General features: G+C 36.7%; 1 protein-coding gene across 1 annotated transcript in view; it reads right to left on the reverse strand.

The window, feature by feature from the left end:
- Nucleotides 1-10,996, reverse strand: part of LOC127963716 (transmembrane protein 132C) — a 36,939-nt gene extending 25,943 nt beyond the window's left edge. Inside the window, exons 1-2 of the mRNA XM_052563764.1 lie at nucleotides 10,515-10,996; nucleotides 3,837-4,749 (exon numbers count right to left, since the gene is read on the reverse strand). Coding sequence (XP_052419724.1) covers nucleotides 3,837-4,749; nucleotides 10,515-10,587 — 986 coding nt within the window. The 5' untranslated portion in view covers nucleotides 10,588-10,996. The remainder of the gene's footprint in view (nucleotides 1-3,836; nucleotides 4,750-10,514) is intronic.
- Nucleotides 10,997-18,843: the final 7,847 nt, after the last annotated feature.

Consider the following 18,843-nt stretch of genomic DNA (forward strand, 5'->3'; position numbering starts at 1 on the left):
GCTTTGGTCTAAGAGCAGAAGGGCCTATTGAAAAATGCTAATTCATAGCAGACATACAGTATTGTTCAAAATAATAGCAGTACAATGTGACTAACCAGAATAATCAAGGTTTTTAGTATATTTTTTATTGCTACGTGGCAAACAAGTTACCAGTAGGTTCAGTAGATTGTCAGAAAACAAACAAGACCCAGCATTCATGATATGCACGCTCTTAAGGCTGTGCAATTGGGCAATTAGTTGAAAGGGGTGTGTTCAAAAAAATAGCAGTGTCTACCTTTGACTGTACAAACTCAAAACTATTTTGTACAAACATTTTTATTTCTGGGATTTAGCAATCCTGTGAATCACTAAACTAATATTTAGTTGTATGACCACAGTTTTTTAAAACTGCTTGACATCTGTGTGGCATGGAGTCAACCAACTTGTGGCACCTCTCAGCTGTTATTCCACTCCATGATTCTTTAACAACATTCCACAATTCATTCACATTTCTTGGTTTTGCTTCAGAAACAGCATTTTTGATATCACCCCACAAGTTCTCAATTGGATTAAGGTCTGGAGATTGGGCTGGCCACTCCATAACATTAATTTTGTTGGTTTGGAACCAAGACTTTGCCCGTTTACTAGTGTGTTTTGGGTCATTGTCTTGTTGAAACAACCATTTCAAGGGCATGTCCTCTTCAGCATAGGGCAACATGACCTCTTCAAGTATTTTAACATATGCAAACTGATCCATGATCCCTGGTATGCGATAAATAGGCCCAACACCATAGTAGGAGAAACATGCCCATATCATGATGCTTGCACCTCCATGCTTCACTGTCTTCACTGTGTACTGTGGCTTGAATTCAGAGTTTGGGGGTCGTCTCACAAACTGCCTGTGGCCCTTGGACCCAAAAAGAACAATTTTACTCTCATCAGTCCACAAAATGTTCCTCCATTTCTCTTTAGGCCAGTTGATGTGTTCTTTGGCAAATTGTAACCTCTTCTGCACATGCCTTTTTTTTAACAGAGGGACTTTGCGGGGGATTCTTGAAAATAGATTAGCTTCACACAGACGTCTTCTAACTGTCACAGTACTTACAGGTAACTCCAGACTGTCTTTGATCATCCTGGAGGTGATCATTGGTTGAGCCTTTGCCATTCTGGTTATTCTTCTATCCATTTTGATGGTTGTCTTCCGTTTTCTTCCACGTCTCTCTGGTTTTGCTCTCCATTTTAAGGCATTGGAGATCATTTTAGCTGAACAGCCTATCATTTTTTGCACCTCTTTATAGGTTTTCCCCTCTCTAATCAACTTTTTAATCAAAGTACGCTGTTCTTCTGAACAATGTCTTGAACGACCCATTTTCCTCAGCTTTCAAATGCATGTTCAACAAGTGTTGGCTTCATCCTTAAATAGGGGCCACCTGATTCACACCTGTTTCTTCACAAAATTGATGACCTCAGTGATTGAATGCCACACTGCTATTATTTTGAACACACCCCTTTCAACTAATTCAACTAATTGCCCAATTGCACAGCCTTAAGAGCGTGCATATCATGAATGCTGGGTCTCATTTGTTTTCTGAGAATCTACTGAACCTACTGGTAACTTGTTTGCCACGTAGCAATAAAAAAAATATACGAAAAACCTTGATTATTCTGGTTAGTCACATTGTACTGCTATTATTTTGAACAATACTGTATAAAATGCGCCCATTGGGATTTTACTATTTTTGGAGAATCCCGGGAAAACTGGGAGGGTTGAGAGGTATGCAGCAAACATCTCAGCTGTGTCAAAGTATTTCAAACTATCAGAGAAAGCACAACGCACTGACAGCCAGAGGTGCTGCATCACGTCTCCGATGAGAAGAGGTGGCTGATGCTGGTGGTTAGGCTACTGTATGATGACTGTAAATAAACTGCAGAATGTTATATTTTCTAATCCACTCACGAATTGCATATATTCTGACAGCAATGGCAGAGCAAGTGGCGCTAGGTTTCATAGTCCAAGCACCGGGATGATCTGCACTGAAACTGTTACTCGTCGATACGTGTTACAAACAAATTCCCAAATTCGTAACGAGAATCCTTCATAAATCTGCATGCTGTTGTCAACAAAAAGAAGCACTGAGATCTTCCTGCAGGATTCTGCCAGAATAAAACCCAAGATAATGCAACAACTCCATCGACATTCATAAATGATAGTACTGTCATTTTACTGTTGTTCTGTAAAAGAAAAGAAAAAAGACAATAATAATGATCATAATAATTACCCTACAACAGCTCTATTAATATATTTATAACATTCACATATATTGTTCAAACTGGGATCTCTTATATATTCTAATATTTTAAAATAATTATCTTCTGCTCAGTAAGGCTGCCTTTGTTTGTACAGTAAAAAAAAATACATGCCTGATTCAAGTCTTAAAAAATGGCCCAAAAAACAAATATATATATATATATATATTGTTTGTCATGATTCTGCTACTGTGGAGGAACGAGGAGACGAGGAGACAGGAGTGAACTCAAAAACACAGTCTTTAATCTTCCAATTCTTGGAAACACAGGGCAGACAGACACACATCACACACTGATGAATACATACAATACCGGAAAGAAAATGAGTAATTTGCTCCTTATTAATAGTAAGTTAGTTGTTAAGTTTAGGTATTGGGTAGTATTAGAGATGTAGAGTATGCTAATGCAGAATACGTGGTTTATACCAGTAAACACCTATTATGTTTTTATAATAGGCAAGATAACAAGCAACTAGTTAATGGTAAGAATTGGGAGAAGAGAAGAGAAGAGAAGAGAAGAGAAGAGAAGAGAAGAGAAGAGAAGAGAAGAGAAGAGAAGAGAAGAGAAGAGAAGAGAAGAGAAGAGAAGGCACGTCTCGTGGTACAGTTGTCCTCAGTGGGCTTGCAGTGACTGATGTGAGCTGTATAAAGGAGAGCTGGCCGTGGACAGACTGAGATTTAAGGCGACAGTGATTAAGTGGCAAGAGCAACAGGGCGAAAAGAAAAAGAGAGATGGTACATCAGCAAAAAAAGAAAAGAAAGGCTCAAACACACTCATGCAGGAGGAGATGAAGTGTGCTTCAGAGAGAACTGAACTTCACCAGGGAATCCTGATAGATGGATGTTAAGAATGAAGGGGACACAATAATAACAGACACAACCAGACATGTGAATATAAAATGGTCCACACATTACAAAAGTGCACATGTACGGTATGATCATAAATCACAAGTACAGCAGCTTTAGAGGTAGACAGTAGCTTTTGAAAAACACAATACTGAAAGTCTACATCAGTCTCTTTAAGCTACTTAATTTAATTTTAGGACATTTTCCACACATCACAATCTCAACGTGGATGTCTTTTTCAGCCATATACAGTAGCTAGCTGCTCAAATCTGCACAATGAGCTTCACAGACTATGTTCTCAGACTTGATGGCCCTGGAGTTCTGCAGTCAGAATAACACCTCAGAATATCACTGAATGTTTTTTTCATGACATGTATTTCTCCACACCACACTGATAGTCTGCACTACTTCCGGAAAGGATGATAACATTACTGGTATTTTCAGGAAAAATGCATTACCCATTAAAAATCGTGTTTCCAGTTCATTGGCATGTTTCTCATAAAGCAGTGGTGAGGCATTCCCAAGTTCCTTAGAGTAGAGCACAGCGCCAGCAACAGCAAGGTATTGGGTTTGATTTCCAGGAAATGCATGAACTGCTAATATGCAAACTTTGAAATATATGTTGCTTTGCCAATGCATACATGTGTTTAAAGTTAAAATACTGAGAAGAAGTGAATTAAAAGCGGAAAAACTCTTGAGTCTTACCTGAGGGAGAAAGTATTCAGGTTGGCTGAGCTCTTCACATACACATAAAACGAGGCAATATCAGTCTTCTTAAGTGGTTTTGAGGAAGTCTGGATGACCACAGCCTCTCTCAGTCTGAGCACAGACACTGACATGGCCCCCTGTTTGACCTGTAGGAGCCGAACGCTCCCGATCCTCTGCATGGGGGTCACAGGCATGTACTCAGCTTGAGGCTGGCCAGCATTTTCATTACCCATATCCCACCTCTTGCCCTCCATCCCACTGGCTGTGCATGGGCCGTAGGCGCTGGGTCGGGCCTGATAATACAGCTCCACAGGATTCCCCTGCGTTGGCCCTTGTCTTTCCCGACTGGAACTGCCTTCAACTGGACTGAACCATCCCGCAGGAGGATCAACCTCTGCCATACAAGTCCCATGCTCATTCCCAATGACACAGGAGCCCCGAACCTCCTGAGTCTGCCAGAAGGCATACACAGTCACACAAGGCAGTTCATCTTTCATTTCTTTCTCTTTCTCTCCTCTGTCCCAGTCTCTTCCAGCCACGTAAAACAGGACTCGCACTTTGGGAGAAGATGAATAGACCCATCTGGTCAGGACAAAGGATTGGACTTTCCAATTGAGGGTGAAAACTTGTGGTGATGGCTGGAATAACTGCACTGACTGCACTAAGTCTAGGGGGATCTCTTGTTTGGTAGAGAGTGGGCCATAGCTGGCATTGATAACAGGGAGACGTCCCGCTTGGAGCACAACAAACGGCTGTGTGTGGCTCTGCATGCTAGAATTTCGCATGATGTCCTGTCCAGCCTCTTTTAAGAGAAAGTAGTCCGCATCCCATACCTGGTAAGTTACAGGAAGGAACAACGGATATGGGGTGGAGGATTTGGTGGCATCAGAGATCTCCTGACTGTCCAGCTCTGCAGGAGAACAAAGACGCAAATGAAAAATAGAGAAATTAGGTGTAATGTTGTCTTCATGGCATACCACGGGTCTGTATAGTGCTGAGCAGTGCACCACCAAAATGTCTCTTTGTTTGGATTTCGGACCTTGCCTACAACCATACAACAATGGGAACCCCCAATCTTGGAAGCTATACAAGTTTGGCCTGGTTAGTACTTGGATGGGAAGCTGCCTTAAATAATAGGTGCTTTAAGCCCCTGCCTTGGGCCTGATATGCTGGGATACGCTCCAGCATCTCTGTCATCACTACATAGGACAAGCTGTTTGGAGAATGGATGGATCGATGTTTTGGGTGCCTATAATGGCCATGGTTTTTTCACATCTGGTTATTAATAATGAAAAAAAAAACTTATTACATTACCACTACTTTCAATTGTATGACATCCCATTATATCACATAAACTGGCCCAAAAAGAATTTGTACACTTTATGAAACATACAGTAGATCAGACATTATCACACTTAGAAATACCTGTGTGTATCATAGCAACATTTCTGCCATGAAAATATTTTTAATATCCCAATTTAAATCTCCCAGCATGCCAAAGTCATACACCATTGATTGTTTTGAATCTAATTTAGCAATCTTCTAATTAAGCATTTGACTCAAAAGTATATTCTTTTTTTTTTTCTTGTAATATTATTCACACTGCTGAACTCATTAAGTAAACTTATTTTTTAATGTATCCTTAAAGAGACTCTTTAATGAAGTTTATGAAATAAGACTAATTTAATCATATAGCACTCATTAATTCACAAAGAATTAAAACATCATAAAAACATCTTATGTGTGCAGAATAAAACAATTGCTAGAGTGAAATTGTTTTACTGTGAGACCAGGCTGCACATAAACATAAAACTGTGGTTTTCTTGATCTTTCATATTTATTTCTATCATTTATAGTTAAAAATAAACTAAAATGCACTATATGAAGACCAGATGGTATTGTGAGGATTGTTAAAAGCAGTATTGTCTGTAATAGTTTAAAAACAAATAAGTGGCGTTCAAGCACTATCAAATGTTTATTTCATAATATACTAGTATCAGCCACATATGGAAATAATACATTTTATTATAATGAAAATCAAAACCTAATGTAAATTTGATATATTGCATGCAATACTGCCTACTTTAATCCACCCCATCTAAAACCATTTTCATCTTCCGGGCACAATATCAATTCAATATTCTAGCAGATTCATGAAAAACTACGGCAGACTGATAAACTCAAAATCAAGTGAATTGTGTGCCAGTAAAAAATAAACATAAACAGCTCAAAAGAGAGTGCATAAAATTCCTGGAAGTAATTTTAAAAAGGTACACTGAGTGGTAGGGTCATGTAGTCATTACAGACTAATCTCATACTGAACTCATGGGACCCTAAACTTACTGCATACAGCAGAAGCAGTGACAGCACATGCAAAGACAAAAAAATCATTCATTTTAATCGAGGCTCCAGAAACACACATGTACACAAACATTCTTTAATGAATTCCTTTATCAAATTCAAACTCATAAAGGAAATACTTAATGAGATTATACAATAGTGAAATATGCATAAATTAGCATGTTACTACTACTGGAGAAATCCCAGAGTTAAGTTGGTTTTTGTGCATAAATGTTTAAATACTTGTTTCATCTCTAAAGAAATGTCTAAATATCTAATCAGATGATTTGTATATTTATTATTTATGTGTCTTTGTGGGGAGTGGTTTGCCTCTGACGTTTTTTAAATATGTGTGTCCTTCTGTAATTTTGCACATTTGGCTTGGAGTGTAGACTGCGATCACGTAAGGGTCTCTGTGCTAGCCATCAGCAGGACTGGATGCATTAGCATTAACAGTTCAACAGGTCAGCATCCATTCTAGTTACCCTCCATTTCAGCAGATGACATGGCTAACATCTGGATGGATTCAGCTCTAAATCCCTACGTATGAGGGGCTAATAAGCCTGCTAGCCACACTCTGGGGAAAACAGTGTTAAGGATGCATGCTAAACACTGAGATCAATTTCTCAGTATGTTTAATGTGCACTTAGATATGTTCAGTACGTTTACCGTGCATGCTTAATGTACAATCATGGCCAAAAGTTTTGGCAGTGACATCATTTTTGTGTTTTGCAAAGTCTGCCGCTTAAGCTGTTGTGGTGTACATTCCCATTGTTTCTAGATTATTGTGTAGTGATCAGATGCATTTTAAATGATTGCTAACATCTTCATTGACCAAAAAAAAAAATGTTTAACAGAAAGGTGAACCTTGCAAAACATACACTGAGTATGGTCTTCACCTTTAAGCAAACAATGCACAAGTCAGTCTTGTATGACTTACAGTATATAATGCAAAAATGGATCACCATCAGTCAGGATTTGGCCCAGAAGCCACTGTAATATCCCGCATGCCAGAGCGAATTGAAGAGGTTATGAGGAACAAGGGTCAACGCTGTAAATATTGACCATTCATATATATTTTTGCAAATAAAAGCCTTAAAAAAAATTATGATATGCTTATCAATGTTTTTCAGTATAAATGGGGAAAAATTATTAACAAATACTGAAGCAGCAAACTTTGCAAAACACAATGTCATTTATGTCATGACTGTACATATGGTCCAGTTACATAAGAGAGCATTATAAAAATATATACATATAGGGATAAATAGCATGACTATGGCAGGACAAAAGGTTGTCACTGCCTTATAGAGAGGTCGAGCAGAGATAAATAGTACTATTTTGATTTGATTTGAACACAAAACAAATAATCTTCAGCACTTAGTACTTTACTAAGGTGCTTAGACGAGGTCAAAATCGGACTAGCTCAACATTTTTTAATGTTAAAAGAAGATAAAACAGAGGTGATTGTTTTCATTCCTACTGATCATTCTCAGGCCTCCAGCCTAGATCTGGACTACCTTCAGATCTTCTCGTGTGCGAAAAGGAAAACTGTGTGTCCATCTTGAGGAGTCATTCAAATTGGACAAACACATCTCTTCTCTAATTCGTTCCAGTTTTTACAGACTCCGCTTGCTGTCTAAAATCAAACCCTTTTTAAATGCTATGACGTTAGAGATGACTGTCCACACTTTTATTACTTTACACTTAGATTACTGCAACTCACTCAGAGTTCATCAGAGACAAACTACTTGAAAATACATATTATAAAATAACTCAGATTATATACATCCATGCATTATCTGTTTTAGTATGTACTTAGCAAAACGGTTTTAACAGCTAAAGTGGCGTTACTGATGTACTGGACTAGACCAGGGCTTCTGAGCTGGTTTTGCTTCAGGAGCCATACTTTACAACTGAAATCAACTGGTGACCCAACACAACACAGCCAAATTTGCAACAAAAATGTCCTTAAAATGTCCTTGAAACATATGATTATTATAGTTTATCATATTTACTAAATCAGTGATGAAAAACTATAACTATACAATATTAGTTGATGGTATCATTTAGTTTCACTGTATTAAATGTTTCCTGGAGGTCTGGACTAACCTGAAATGTTTTTTGAAAAAGGAAACTCTTGAGTAGTTCTGAAAACGCTGAAAAAATCACCATGCTGTGAGAATACAGTGAGAAGACTCCGAGGACTACAAACAGTTTAGCTGACAGCACAGATGTGCATCCTCTTGAGACACATCAACAGTTGCCTCTCTTCTTCCAAATACTTCAGACTCCTTCAAACTGGAAATGACACGCTTTCTTGCTATGAAACTATAACCGACACAGTTTGACACATTCAGTTACTTTAAAAGCAAATACGTCTGTAAGTATAGTATATTGGGACATTACTTCTGGTAAATAAATACTAATTTCCATTTACATTTTGCAAGCCATTTAGAGATCATTTATAAATTTCCAATACACACTGTATATCTGTTTTTAACAAACATCTTGTTAGGGTAAAAAACACAATCCATTACAGTGAGATTCAATGCAGAAGTTACAGTACCATTTATGCTTCAGGATGAACAAGCACAGATGGCAGAGCAGAGGCCGTGCACTCTGCACAATTGAAGAATTTCATACTGATGACATAAATACAATATTATGATAGCTGTTAGTATATAGCAGATCCTTTCTGTGATTGTACTACATTACTATATTGTCAACAAGCAAGCTCACTACCTTGTAAGTCTGTACTAACCTTTATAATACATCCTTAATGCCAAATGTCACCACAGTAAATCCTAAGCAGGTGATTTAAGGCCATCCTACTGACAAAGACTTACGATGATACGACGGGGTTAAAGAAATCTTAATAGACATATTAAAATTAATGTAAAACATATGGCTGCATATGACCCTAAGGTATGAAGTAATCTGATATCAGTCTAACCTGATACATCCTAAAGAAATATGCCTCAAAAATAAGATATTTTCATTGATTTGTACTTGGGCAACAATTAACACAACATCATACTGGGTCTATACTGAATGCAAGCAAAGCTTTTGATATCTTTTCCTCCTTTCTCTCTTTTCCACCGTCAATATTCATCATACACAATCTGACTGCTTGAACTTAATAAAAATAATAATAATTTTCAGCACTGAATTCAGGACTGTTTTTGTGTGCCAAAACCCAAAAGTGATTTTAAAATGTCTTAAAACACCACTGAAGATAGAGGACACACACAGCACAGATGTCTCAGTCCCTATGCGTGAGAGAAGCTGTAGAAACACTGTTTCTGGGACAGGATGAGCACTAATCCTATCCAGACCATGCCTTTAGAATCATGGCAAAAAATACTACAGAAGGGACTGAGGAAAAAGAGAGGTATAGAAAACTAAAGAATGAGAAGTGAACAAAGACATTTGAAGAATGGCAAGGAATAGATCTGAATCCAAAATCAAAATCAAATCAAAATCAAAAATCGATTTCATAGGGATTTCCTCTTCATCATGCCTTTATCCAAGATGCTGAGGTCTTATAATATATAAATTCACGTATGTCAGAAAGATTGTGCCCAATTCATACTAACTGCAGAAGAAATCACCCATTCTCTTATTTACATTTTACCAGTTGAGTCACTTTCCGCAGATCATTGGTTTTAATATGTGGAACACAAAAGGAGTTGCTATCAGGATATCACTGGCAATGCATTATGGGAATGTCAAGTTCAGATGTGTTTTGCATGCAAATTTATATTGGACATGACATGACTAACACCCTTAAGTAAAAGTACTGCTTTTCCTCTGGATATGAAGTATCTTGCCTGTGGTACCAAGTGAGCCAGAAATGACCTCTCTTGAGTTAATTATCAGTTCAGCTGATTATGTCGATGTTATGGCATTGCTCTATGATTTTAACAGCTGGATATACTGTTTGGTGTACTAAGAAGGTTTATTTCATGAAAGATAACAGTTTATCAAACCAATAAAATAAGTATAAAAAGGGGAGGAGGGGGTTTGTGTCTCTAATACTGAAAAAAATAATTAATTAATGAAATACAGTATATTTCAAAATTTATTGTTGTGTTTCCTGTCTATTAACATGACTGCATACAGTAAATAACCTGTCTAGGCTATAGAAAGCATTTAGATGTTTTAAAGCATTTTAGATGATTTAGAAGTCTTTCTGCACAGTCATTTTTCGGCTATTACAGACCTCTTACCCGGTCCTAAATACACACTTACCAAAACATTGAATGTCAGTTCATGAATGTGATTATATATTATTAGCTTTTCCAACTTTTAGACTTTAAGAAATCCACATACCTTGTGTGACAGCCGTGATTATCGTTGCCAAGAATATCTGCAGGATCCGCCATAGGTGAGAATAGACGCTCATTTTTGCCACAGGGGTTCTCTTTAAAATGTCCCATTAACGTTTCCGGCGATTCTGAATCCTAAACAGCAGAGTCTGACCTGCGCATTTGTTCCATCAGCATCATGATGCTGTTTTACCTGTGGAGTCTTCACCTGTGCACGCGCTTCTCAGTTATTTGAACTGGAACAGCGGCGAGCGTGCCAAAACTGCTATATTATGTTAAGAAAATTTGTACCGCCTCACCTGGATAATTTAGCGAGATTTAGATCATTAGTTATTTGTTGACCGCACAGCTTTCCATTATAATCCAACGAAAGAAAGATAACAAATCAGTTTTCTCTTTTTGATAAGTGTCTCTGACTTCAGACGTCCTGTTGTGGTCTCGTCCAAGCAGAAAGTCTCGTGGCAGCGCGAAACAGCACACAGTCACCCAGCGCGTGCTCTGGATCCTCAGCAGCTCAGAGCACGAGCTACAGGATTTACAGGAGATTACATACGAGTTATTATTATCATGTTACATGGCAAATTTGTAGTGTAACTGTGACATCTTACACGTACAAAACGCCAGAAAGTTTAACTTAAATCACCAAATTTATCATCAAGTGAGTGAACCTTGGAAATTTGGTTGTGGAATGACAGTGAACTCTCGTGGTCATGTTTGAAACTACATTTTTTTTTTGCGCCGTTTGTTTTATGAAATGTTTAAGTTGCATGTTTTGTTTCATATCCAAAAGTCCCAAAGTCTTCAAATAAAATATACCCTATAAAGTTTGAAAGCACTTAATTTCCTGCAGTATGAGGAAACCGTTTAGTTTCCAGTTGTGATTTCTGTGTGGTAATATAATGTTGAAGTATAAAGTGCACAGCATGCTGGATGTGACCCAAATTAATTTTTAATATCTACTGTACACTAATCCTACATTTAAAATTGATATGCAGCCAAAACTTTACTTTTATTTCCATTATATATACTATAATATATAAATAACACAACTATGAATAAAACATCTAACGTAGATTATGATGAATGAAATTTTAAAGTCCATTTTACTCACTTGATACTCACTTGATCAAGTTGGCATGAAGACAAAAAAAAAATATATATATATATATATATATATATATATATATATATATATATATATATATATATATAAACTAAAAACAAACATTTTATACAGAAATAACTATAAAAAAAAATCACATTTTGCAAAACTACCCTTGCATTTTCTTATACTTGCATTATAAAATTGTATTAATATAAACATTAAAGACTCGGGTAACATAGTTAAGATGAACTAACGATGGCAAATATTTCTAAAGCATATTAACATTAATTGATGTAAATTTCAACATTTATTAATACATAATTAAAAACATAAGCTGTATAGGTTAACATTATTTAATGGATATGAGCCAACATGAACTAACAAAAAAAAAAAAAATTTTTTTTTTCTTTGTCAACAAACAGTGACAAAGATTAAAACTGCAACATATGAATGGCTCATTTTAGTTCATTTCTACATTTACAAATGTTAACTAATGATACCTTATTGTGTTCTGAACAACACATTGGTAAATGGCAAAGTTTGGAAATTAAACACATTTTGTACTATTTTGGATCATTTTTGAGTGAAACAATAATTACTGTTCCTTGGTTGTTGCTCATTTTAAAATTGCTCAGGATTTATGGTTGTGGTTGTGTAACTGTGTCTTTCCACATAATGTCAGTGATATTATTGTCTTTTCAGTGCTTTCATTTCTGCACCTGTAAACAGCAAAAGATGTACAAGCATCTTCAGGTAGATCTAAAAAAAAATAGAATATCAGGGAAAAGTTCTTTATTTTTTGTAATTTAATTTAAAAAAGTAAACTTTCTTATATTCTAGAGTCATTGCACACAAAATTAAATATTTCAAGAGTTTTTGTTTTGTTGTTGTTGTTTTTTTAATTCTGATGGTAATGATTTATATCTCAGGATAATAAAAAATTCAGTATCTAAAAAAATTTGAATATTTTCTCAAAGATCTATCAAAAAAAGATTTACAAAACAGAAATGTTCAAGATCTCCAAAGCAGGCTTAATTATGCACTCAATACTTGGTTGGGGCTCCTTTTGCACAAATGAATGCTTCAATGCGGCGTGGCATGGGGGGCGATCAGTCTGTGGCACTGCTGAGGCGTTATTGAAGCCCAGGTTGCTTTGATAGCGGCATTCAGCTTCTCTGTATTGTTTGTCAGATGTTATTTATCTTCCTCTTCACTATACCCCATATATTCTCTGTGAAGTTAAGGTCAGGTGAGTTGGCTGGCCAATCAAGCACAGTAATTTTATGGTCAGCAAACCACTAGGAAGTGGTTTTGGCACTGGTGGAAGGTCCTGCTGGAAAATGAAATCAGCATCTCCATAAAGCTTTTTAGCAGATAGAAGCATAAAGTGCTCCAAAATCTCCTGGATGGCTGCATTGATTTTAGACTTGATAAAACACAATGGACCAACACCAGCAGACGTCACTGTACCCAAATCATCACTGACTTCGGAAACTTCACACTGGATTCTGTGTCTCTCCAGTCTTCCTCCAGACTCCAGACCTTGATTTCCAAATGAAATGCTAAATTCTGAAAAGAGGACTGTGGATTACTGAGCAACAGTCCAGTTCTTTTTCTCCTTACCCCAGGGGAATTGCTTCTGACGTTTTTTTTTTTTTTTCTGGTTCAGGAGTGGCTTGGTTTTAGGAATGTGACAGCTGTAGCTTTTTTCCTGAAGACGTGTGAGTGTGATGACTCTTGATGCGCTGACTACAGCTTCTGTCCACTCCTTGTGAAGCTCTCCCAAGTTCTTGAATCAGCTTTCCCTGACAAACATCCCAAGGTTGTGGTCATCCTTGCTGCTTGTGCACCTTTTCCTAAAACACTTTTTCCTTCCTGTCAACTTTCTATTAATATATTTTGATACAGCACTCTGTGATGACAGCAGTGACCTTCTGTGGCTGACCCTCCTCGTGGAGGGTGTTGATGATTGTCTTCTGGACAACTGTCAAGTCAGTCTTCCCCATAATTGTGGTTGCATATTCTAAACTAGCCCAAGATATATTTATACTCAAAATGAATCAAACTAATCAAGCTCAAAATGGAATATAATTTTTTTTGAGATACTGAATTTATTTTCCTAAGCTGTAAGTCATTACCATCAGAATTACAACAAAACAGTTTTGAAATATTTAAGTTTGTGTACAATGAATCTAGAATATGTTTGCTTTTTTGAATAAAATCACAAAAAATAAATAACCTTTACATGATATCCCCCATCTTGTTGCCCAAGACTGACAAACGTGTTTATTTTTTTATAATCCTACTACTCAAAATACCTGGGTTTTCACAAAATAACCACTTTATGGAGTCAAGATATATTTTTGTTATTGATATGGACTACGTTGACGAGAGTAATATTTCACTGTGAAGCTTACACTGCAATGTACCTGAGAGAAGCAGAGATGACCATCTGATCTTCACCAGTAAAAAAAAAAAAAAAAAAAAAGTTTTTTTTAAAGTTTGTCATTTTGCAGAACATCACAATTATACATGATATGAGAATAAGCCCTGAAGTTAGGAAGAACATTTTAAGGCAAATATAATATTTTCATAATGACTTTTTTTCCTTCTCAAACCTTGTCTGTGGTGTACAAACACCTCTGGCCCAATGCCCCCAGAGGGCATCACTTCCCACTTTGATAATTACTGTAGTGATTGACCATGTTCTGAACATCACATCCTTTCTTTTCCCCCAGATGTAATCTATCTAGGTGGCTGAATAAACGTACTTTATATCAAAAAAATTACCTCAGCTAAGCACAAGCAAGCTTGAGCTTGAAAAGATTACCCTTTACAGCAGATTTAATTCACAAACAACTGACCTAAATGTGATTTTCAGGTGCAATAATTAATTCTACAATTCGTCATTAACATAAGTCGCGCGCTTGCTCACAAGATCTCCCAGTTCTTACTTGTGAATTCAGTTCACTGGAGACTCAAACAGTTCATTTGAATCAGTGAGTTGTCGACTCGAGAACAGCTGCAATCGAATCATTCTAATTCATGAATGAATCATTAATTCACTTGAAAATTAATTAATTAAAAATAATTTGTGAATGAATTATTAAAGGGTTCATTGAAAAGAATGAGTTCATTCCTGAATCAGACATCGCCTCTGCATGATGGAACCCTAAAAATATGGACGTTGTGTCAGCGACGTCCCCCACTGGTTTCTGAAGAGCGTTTTTGAAGCCAAAAGTGGGCGGACTCGGAGGTATAATTGACACGCTGTTAGATTTTTGGAGAGGTGCACGTCAGGCTATGGCATAAGGGAATGCATATATGCGTATGCTACGGTGTAGGCCAGACACATAAGTATAAATCAACCTTTAGACTTTGCCGTTCATTCAAGTCAGGGAATGATCACCCCTTGCTGGCCATACTAAAACTAGCTCCAGCAGCAAGCTGTTCACAGTGGCCTACCAGCCATCAGAATATGCTACCAGCTTCAAAATGAAAACAAAGTCAAATTTGAATTGAGGTGGGGAATTCATGTCAACAGAATGACAGGAGGCCAGGTTTATGCCTCATCTGAAGGATTCTCCTATCTAAAGTGTGTGAAATTACACTAGGACTTTTGCACTCATTCAAGTCAAGGAATGATCACCCCCTGCTGGCTGGACTAAAACTAGCTGCAGCAGCAAGCTACATTTTCTCAAATGGTCTCCCCCCAGTGTACCGACCAGGCTCTGGCCTGCTTAGCTTTAGTGATCAACCACACTCTGCCTACTGCATGCAACAGCTGCATTCATAGTCTGTGCCTTAATACAGACATCAGGGTGCGCTACCATACTAAAACAGTTAGGTCAAATTCATATTTAAGGTTGGGAATTCATGTCAACAGAATGTAAGGAGGCCAGTTTAATGCCTCATGTAAACAACACTCGTTTTTACAGGTGCTGTTCTAACACTTTATCGAAAGGTTGCTTTTTTTTCACGTTCTGAAGTCAGTTATTATATTAAGACTTTGGCACCCATAGAAAGGAATGAGCACCCCCATCTGGCCAGACTAAAACTAGCTCCAGCAGCAGGCTAGTTGTTCACAGTGGCCTACCAACCATCAGAATGTGCTACCAGCTCCTGTTTATTTTCTCCTGTTTATTTGTTCCTGGTGTTCCTTGTTTAGGTCATTAGATTCCAGCTGTATTTAATTAGTTACTGTGTATTTAAAGAGTGCTCTACCCCTTGTTTTCTGTCTGCTGTTAAAAGTCATATTATGTTCTCAGTTTTTCCCACGATCCCCGCTTTGTTTGCGTTAAAGATTTTGGATTTTGCTTTACTCCTTGTCTCCTCGCTCCTTTATTCCTGTACTATATATGTGTGTGTGTGTGTGTTTGTGTGAATTTTGGACTATTTGGGTTGTGGGACTTATCTGCAACTGCACCTGTCTTGTAGCCCAAGCATGCCACACATTTGGTATGGAAAATATACATTTAAATATGTCCATACAGAATTCCACCAGTCATATCACACATTGCATTGAATATCACGTTTCAAATAGAAATTTGCTAAATGCTTCCACACTATTGATGAGCAAGTGATGTAATGCTAAATTTCGCCAAATCTTTTCTGATGAAAACACAAACTCATCTACATCTTGGATGGCCTGAAAAGCAGTGTTGGGAAGGTTACTTTGAAATGTAATTGGTTACAGATTACAAATTACCTTATTTAAAATGTAATAAATAGTGTAACTCTTCAATTACTTTATTAAAGTACTTCCTTCAGAAATCAGAGAAGGGCACAAATATAGCAGTTCAGTGCCAAATATGTTTTGCCAGGCAGCTAATAAAATGCTATTGACATTTCAATGTCCAACCTGAGGAAGCATCTGTAGGTATGTAACTTAAACTACAGTTAACTGTAAGCAGTCATCAAATAAGAAAGGAAAGGCAACCTCAGAAAGATCTCAATGTACAAAGAGTTTGTAAACTCTGATTTTGTGCTGGCTGTGCTTTAAAATAATATTACTATAATCTTAATTCAAGACCATGAATGATTTGAAAGTCTGATGGTATCAGTTTTGAGAACTGTAAGGTTAACTTTAAATGCTTGAAAATGATAACAGATATATATATTCCCAACACTGGATCTGACATGGTTATTAAACTAATTCAAGGAGGAAAAATGTTATTTCCTGTCCTATGTATTCCTATGTATTTCCTGTCAAAGGGTTCATAAATAGAAGTGGCTGGTAAAGACATTTTTAGCTATATGGAGATAACGTTGTTAAATGAACTACATGCACCTTGGGTTCAACATTCAAACCTTTGTTTTAATAGCTGTTTAATAGTTGTCAAACAAAGTTTGCACTGAACTGTAATATTTGTGCCCTTTTTCTGATTTTTCAGCAGCAACTGATGTAATCACCAGACATGTTGTGCTTCAAATTCAAACAAGAGCAGTCAAAAGCATCAGAATAGCATCAAATTAACAACCTTTAAATTACATTGTGTATATCAAAACAGGCAAAGCAACAAATTCCTATTTTTGTAGCTTTTTACAGAAAATATTCAGATGTAACCCCCTTTTTAATTGTTAACATTTTGATAAGTAACTAATTTTATGACACATATTTTTCTCAGTAATTATAACAGTTACATTTATTTTGTAATTCTGTTACATGTCTCTTGCTCCCCAACACCGCCTGAGAGTGAGTACATTTTCTTTTAAAATATAATAATAATATAATTTCACTCTATGAAACTATGTCCCTCATTTATGCTTGATCACTTTCCAGGAACTGCATGAAAGTGTCCCACATTTGATTGAAATGATTTAATTTTTGAAAAAATACCATGTTAATGGATACCAGCAACTGTCCGGTTACCTGCATTTTCTAAAATATAATCTTCTGGGTTTAGTGGAAGAAAGAAATTCTTACAGATTTGGAAAAACTTGAGTAACTGACTTCCATTTGGTGTAAACTGTCCTTTTACCACAGTTTCTTGGTTTGTTATTACTTCCAGTTCTCTCCAGTAGTAAGAGGCGCGAGAGGTTTCAAGATGTAACATGTAAAAACACATTTACCCACTAAAGTCCATTCGATCTAAGAAGCAAATATTGCACTTTTTAACCCACTATGTATTTGAGCACTTTAGTGATTAGTTGCCTTCTCATTCAACTAGCATTACGGTGGTGTGGAGTTTGAATGTTTATGCAATCATTATATGGATAATTTGACTTTTTTTTGCATGCGTGTCTGTCTAGGGATGTTTTGAGCAGTCTTTATTCCAGTGAAGTTCCTATTGTTGAGATGAATAAAAGTTAGCAATCACATTTTTGAACACTTACGTTTTTCCCGGCTTGCTTTCTCCCCTCTTTCTCTTTAGGATGTCAAAGGGGTTTCTACGAAGATCTGCCAAATTCAACAGGAAAAACAACTCAATCTCCTTGGATTTATTATTATTATTATTATTTATTATTGCGGGTTAGCCATAACAGAAAAAGAGAACTGAGATCACACCAGAGAGATGCCAAATAAACAATTTTTATTTTCTTTTAACGGGAATCTTTTTCAGGGGTAGACAAGGCCAAAACAAGAAACAAAAACTTTGCTTTGATACTAAATAAACTCAAATCGAAATAAAGAAAACAAAAATACAGTCCAACTTTCCAACCTCCCTTAACCATAAACAAAACCTAAATAAAATGGCGTCTCTCATACATCCCTTAGTATGGCAAAATATAAAAAATGGCGTCTCTCATACATCCCTTAGTTATATCTCTGATATAACACTCACTACCAAACGAGACAAAGATACAAACAATAGCATATAATAGTTCAGAATGCTAGCGAAATCAGATAGCAGTCAACGAGGCTCAAAATCACTAAACAAGAGTGTTTGGGGCGGTCCTTATATCTGGATCAGGTGCATAGTAGAACCAATCACCATCTTCAGCTGGTTAACAGAGGCCACACCCATCAACACAAACACGTCAAAATACACAATACAAGCAGAGAGAGAGAGAGAAATAAAACACATTCAAAAAGAGTTCACAGATGCATAGCATATTTTAAAGGTCATAATAACAATTATATATTCTAAATTATTAGGCAATAAACATTCTTTTTTATATACATTTTCAAGTTTCAAGATGAAGAACAAATTTGGAACACCAAATTCAATATTCTAAAATTCAGAGCCTACAGAAAGTGGGTCAGAGGTCAAGATTCCAGTTTTTA

This window comes from Carassius gibelio, chromosome B8 (assembly GCF_023724105.1).
Source record: "Carassius gibelio isolate Cgi1373 ecotype wild population from Czech Republic chromosome B8, carGib1.2-hapl.c, whole genome shotgun sequence".
Lineage (NCBI taxonomy): Eukaryota > Metazoa > Chordata > Actinopteri > Cypriniformes > Cyprinidae > Carassius > Carassius gibelio.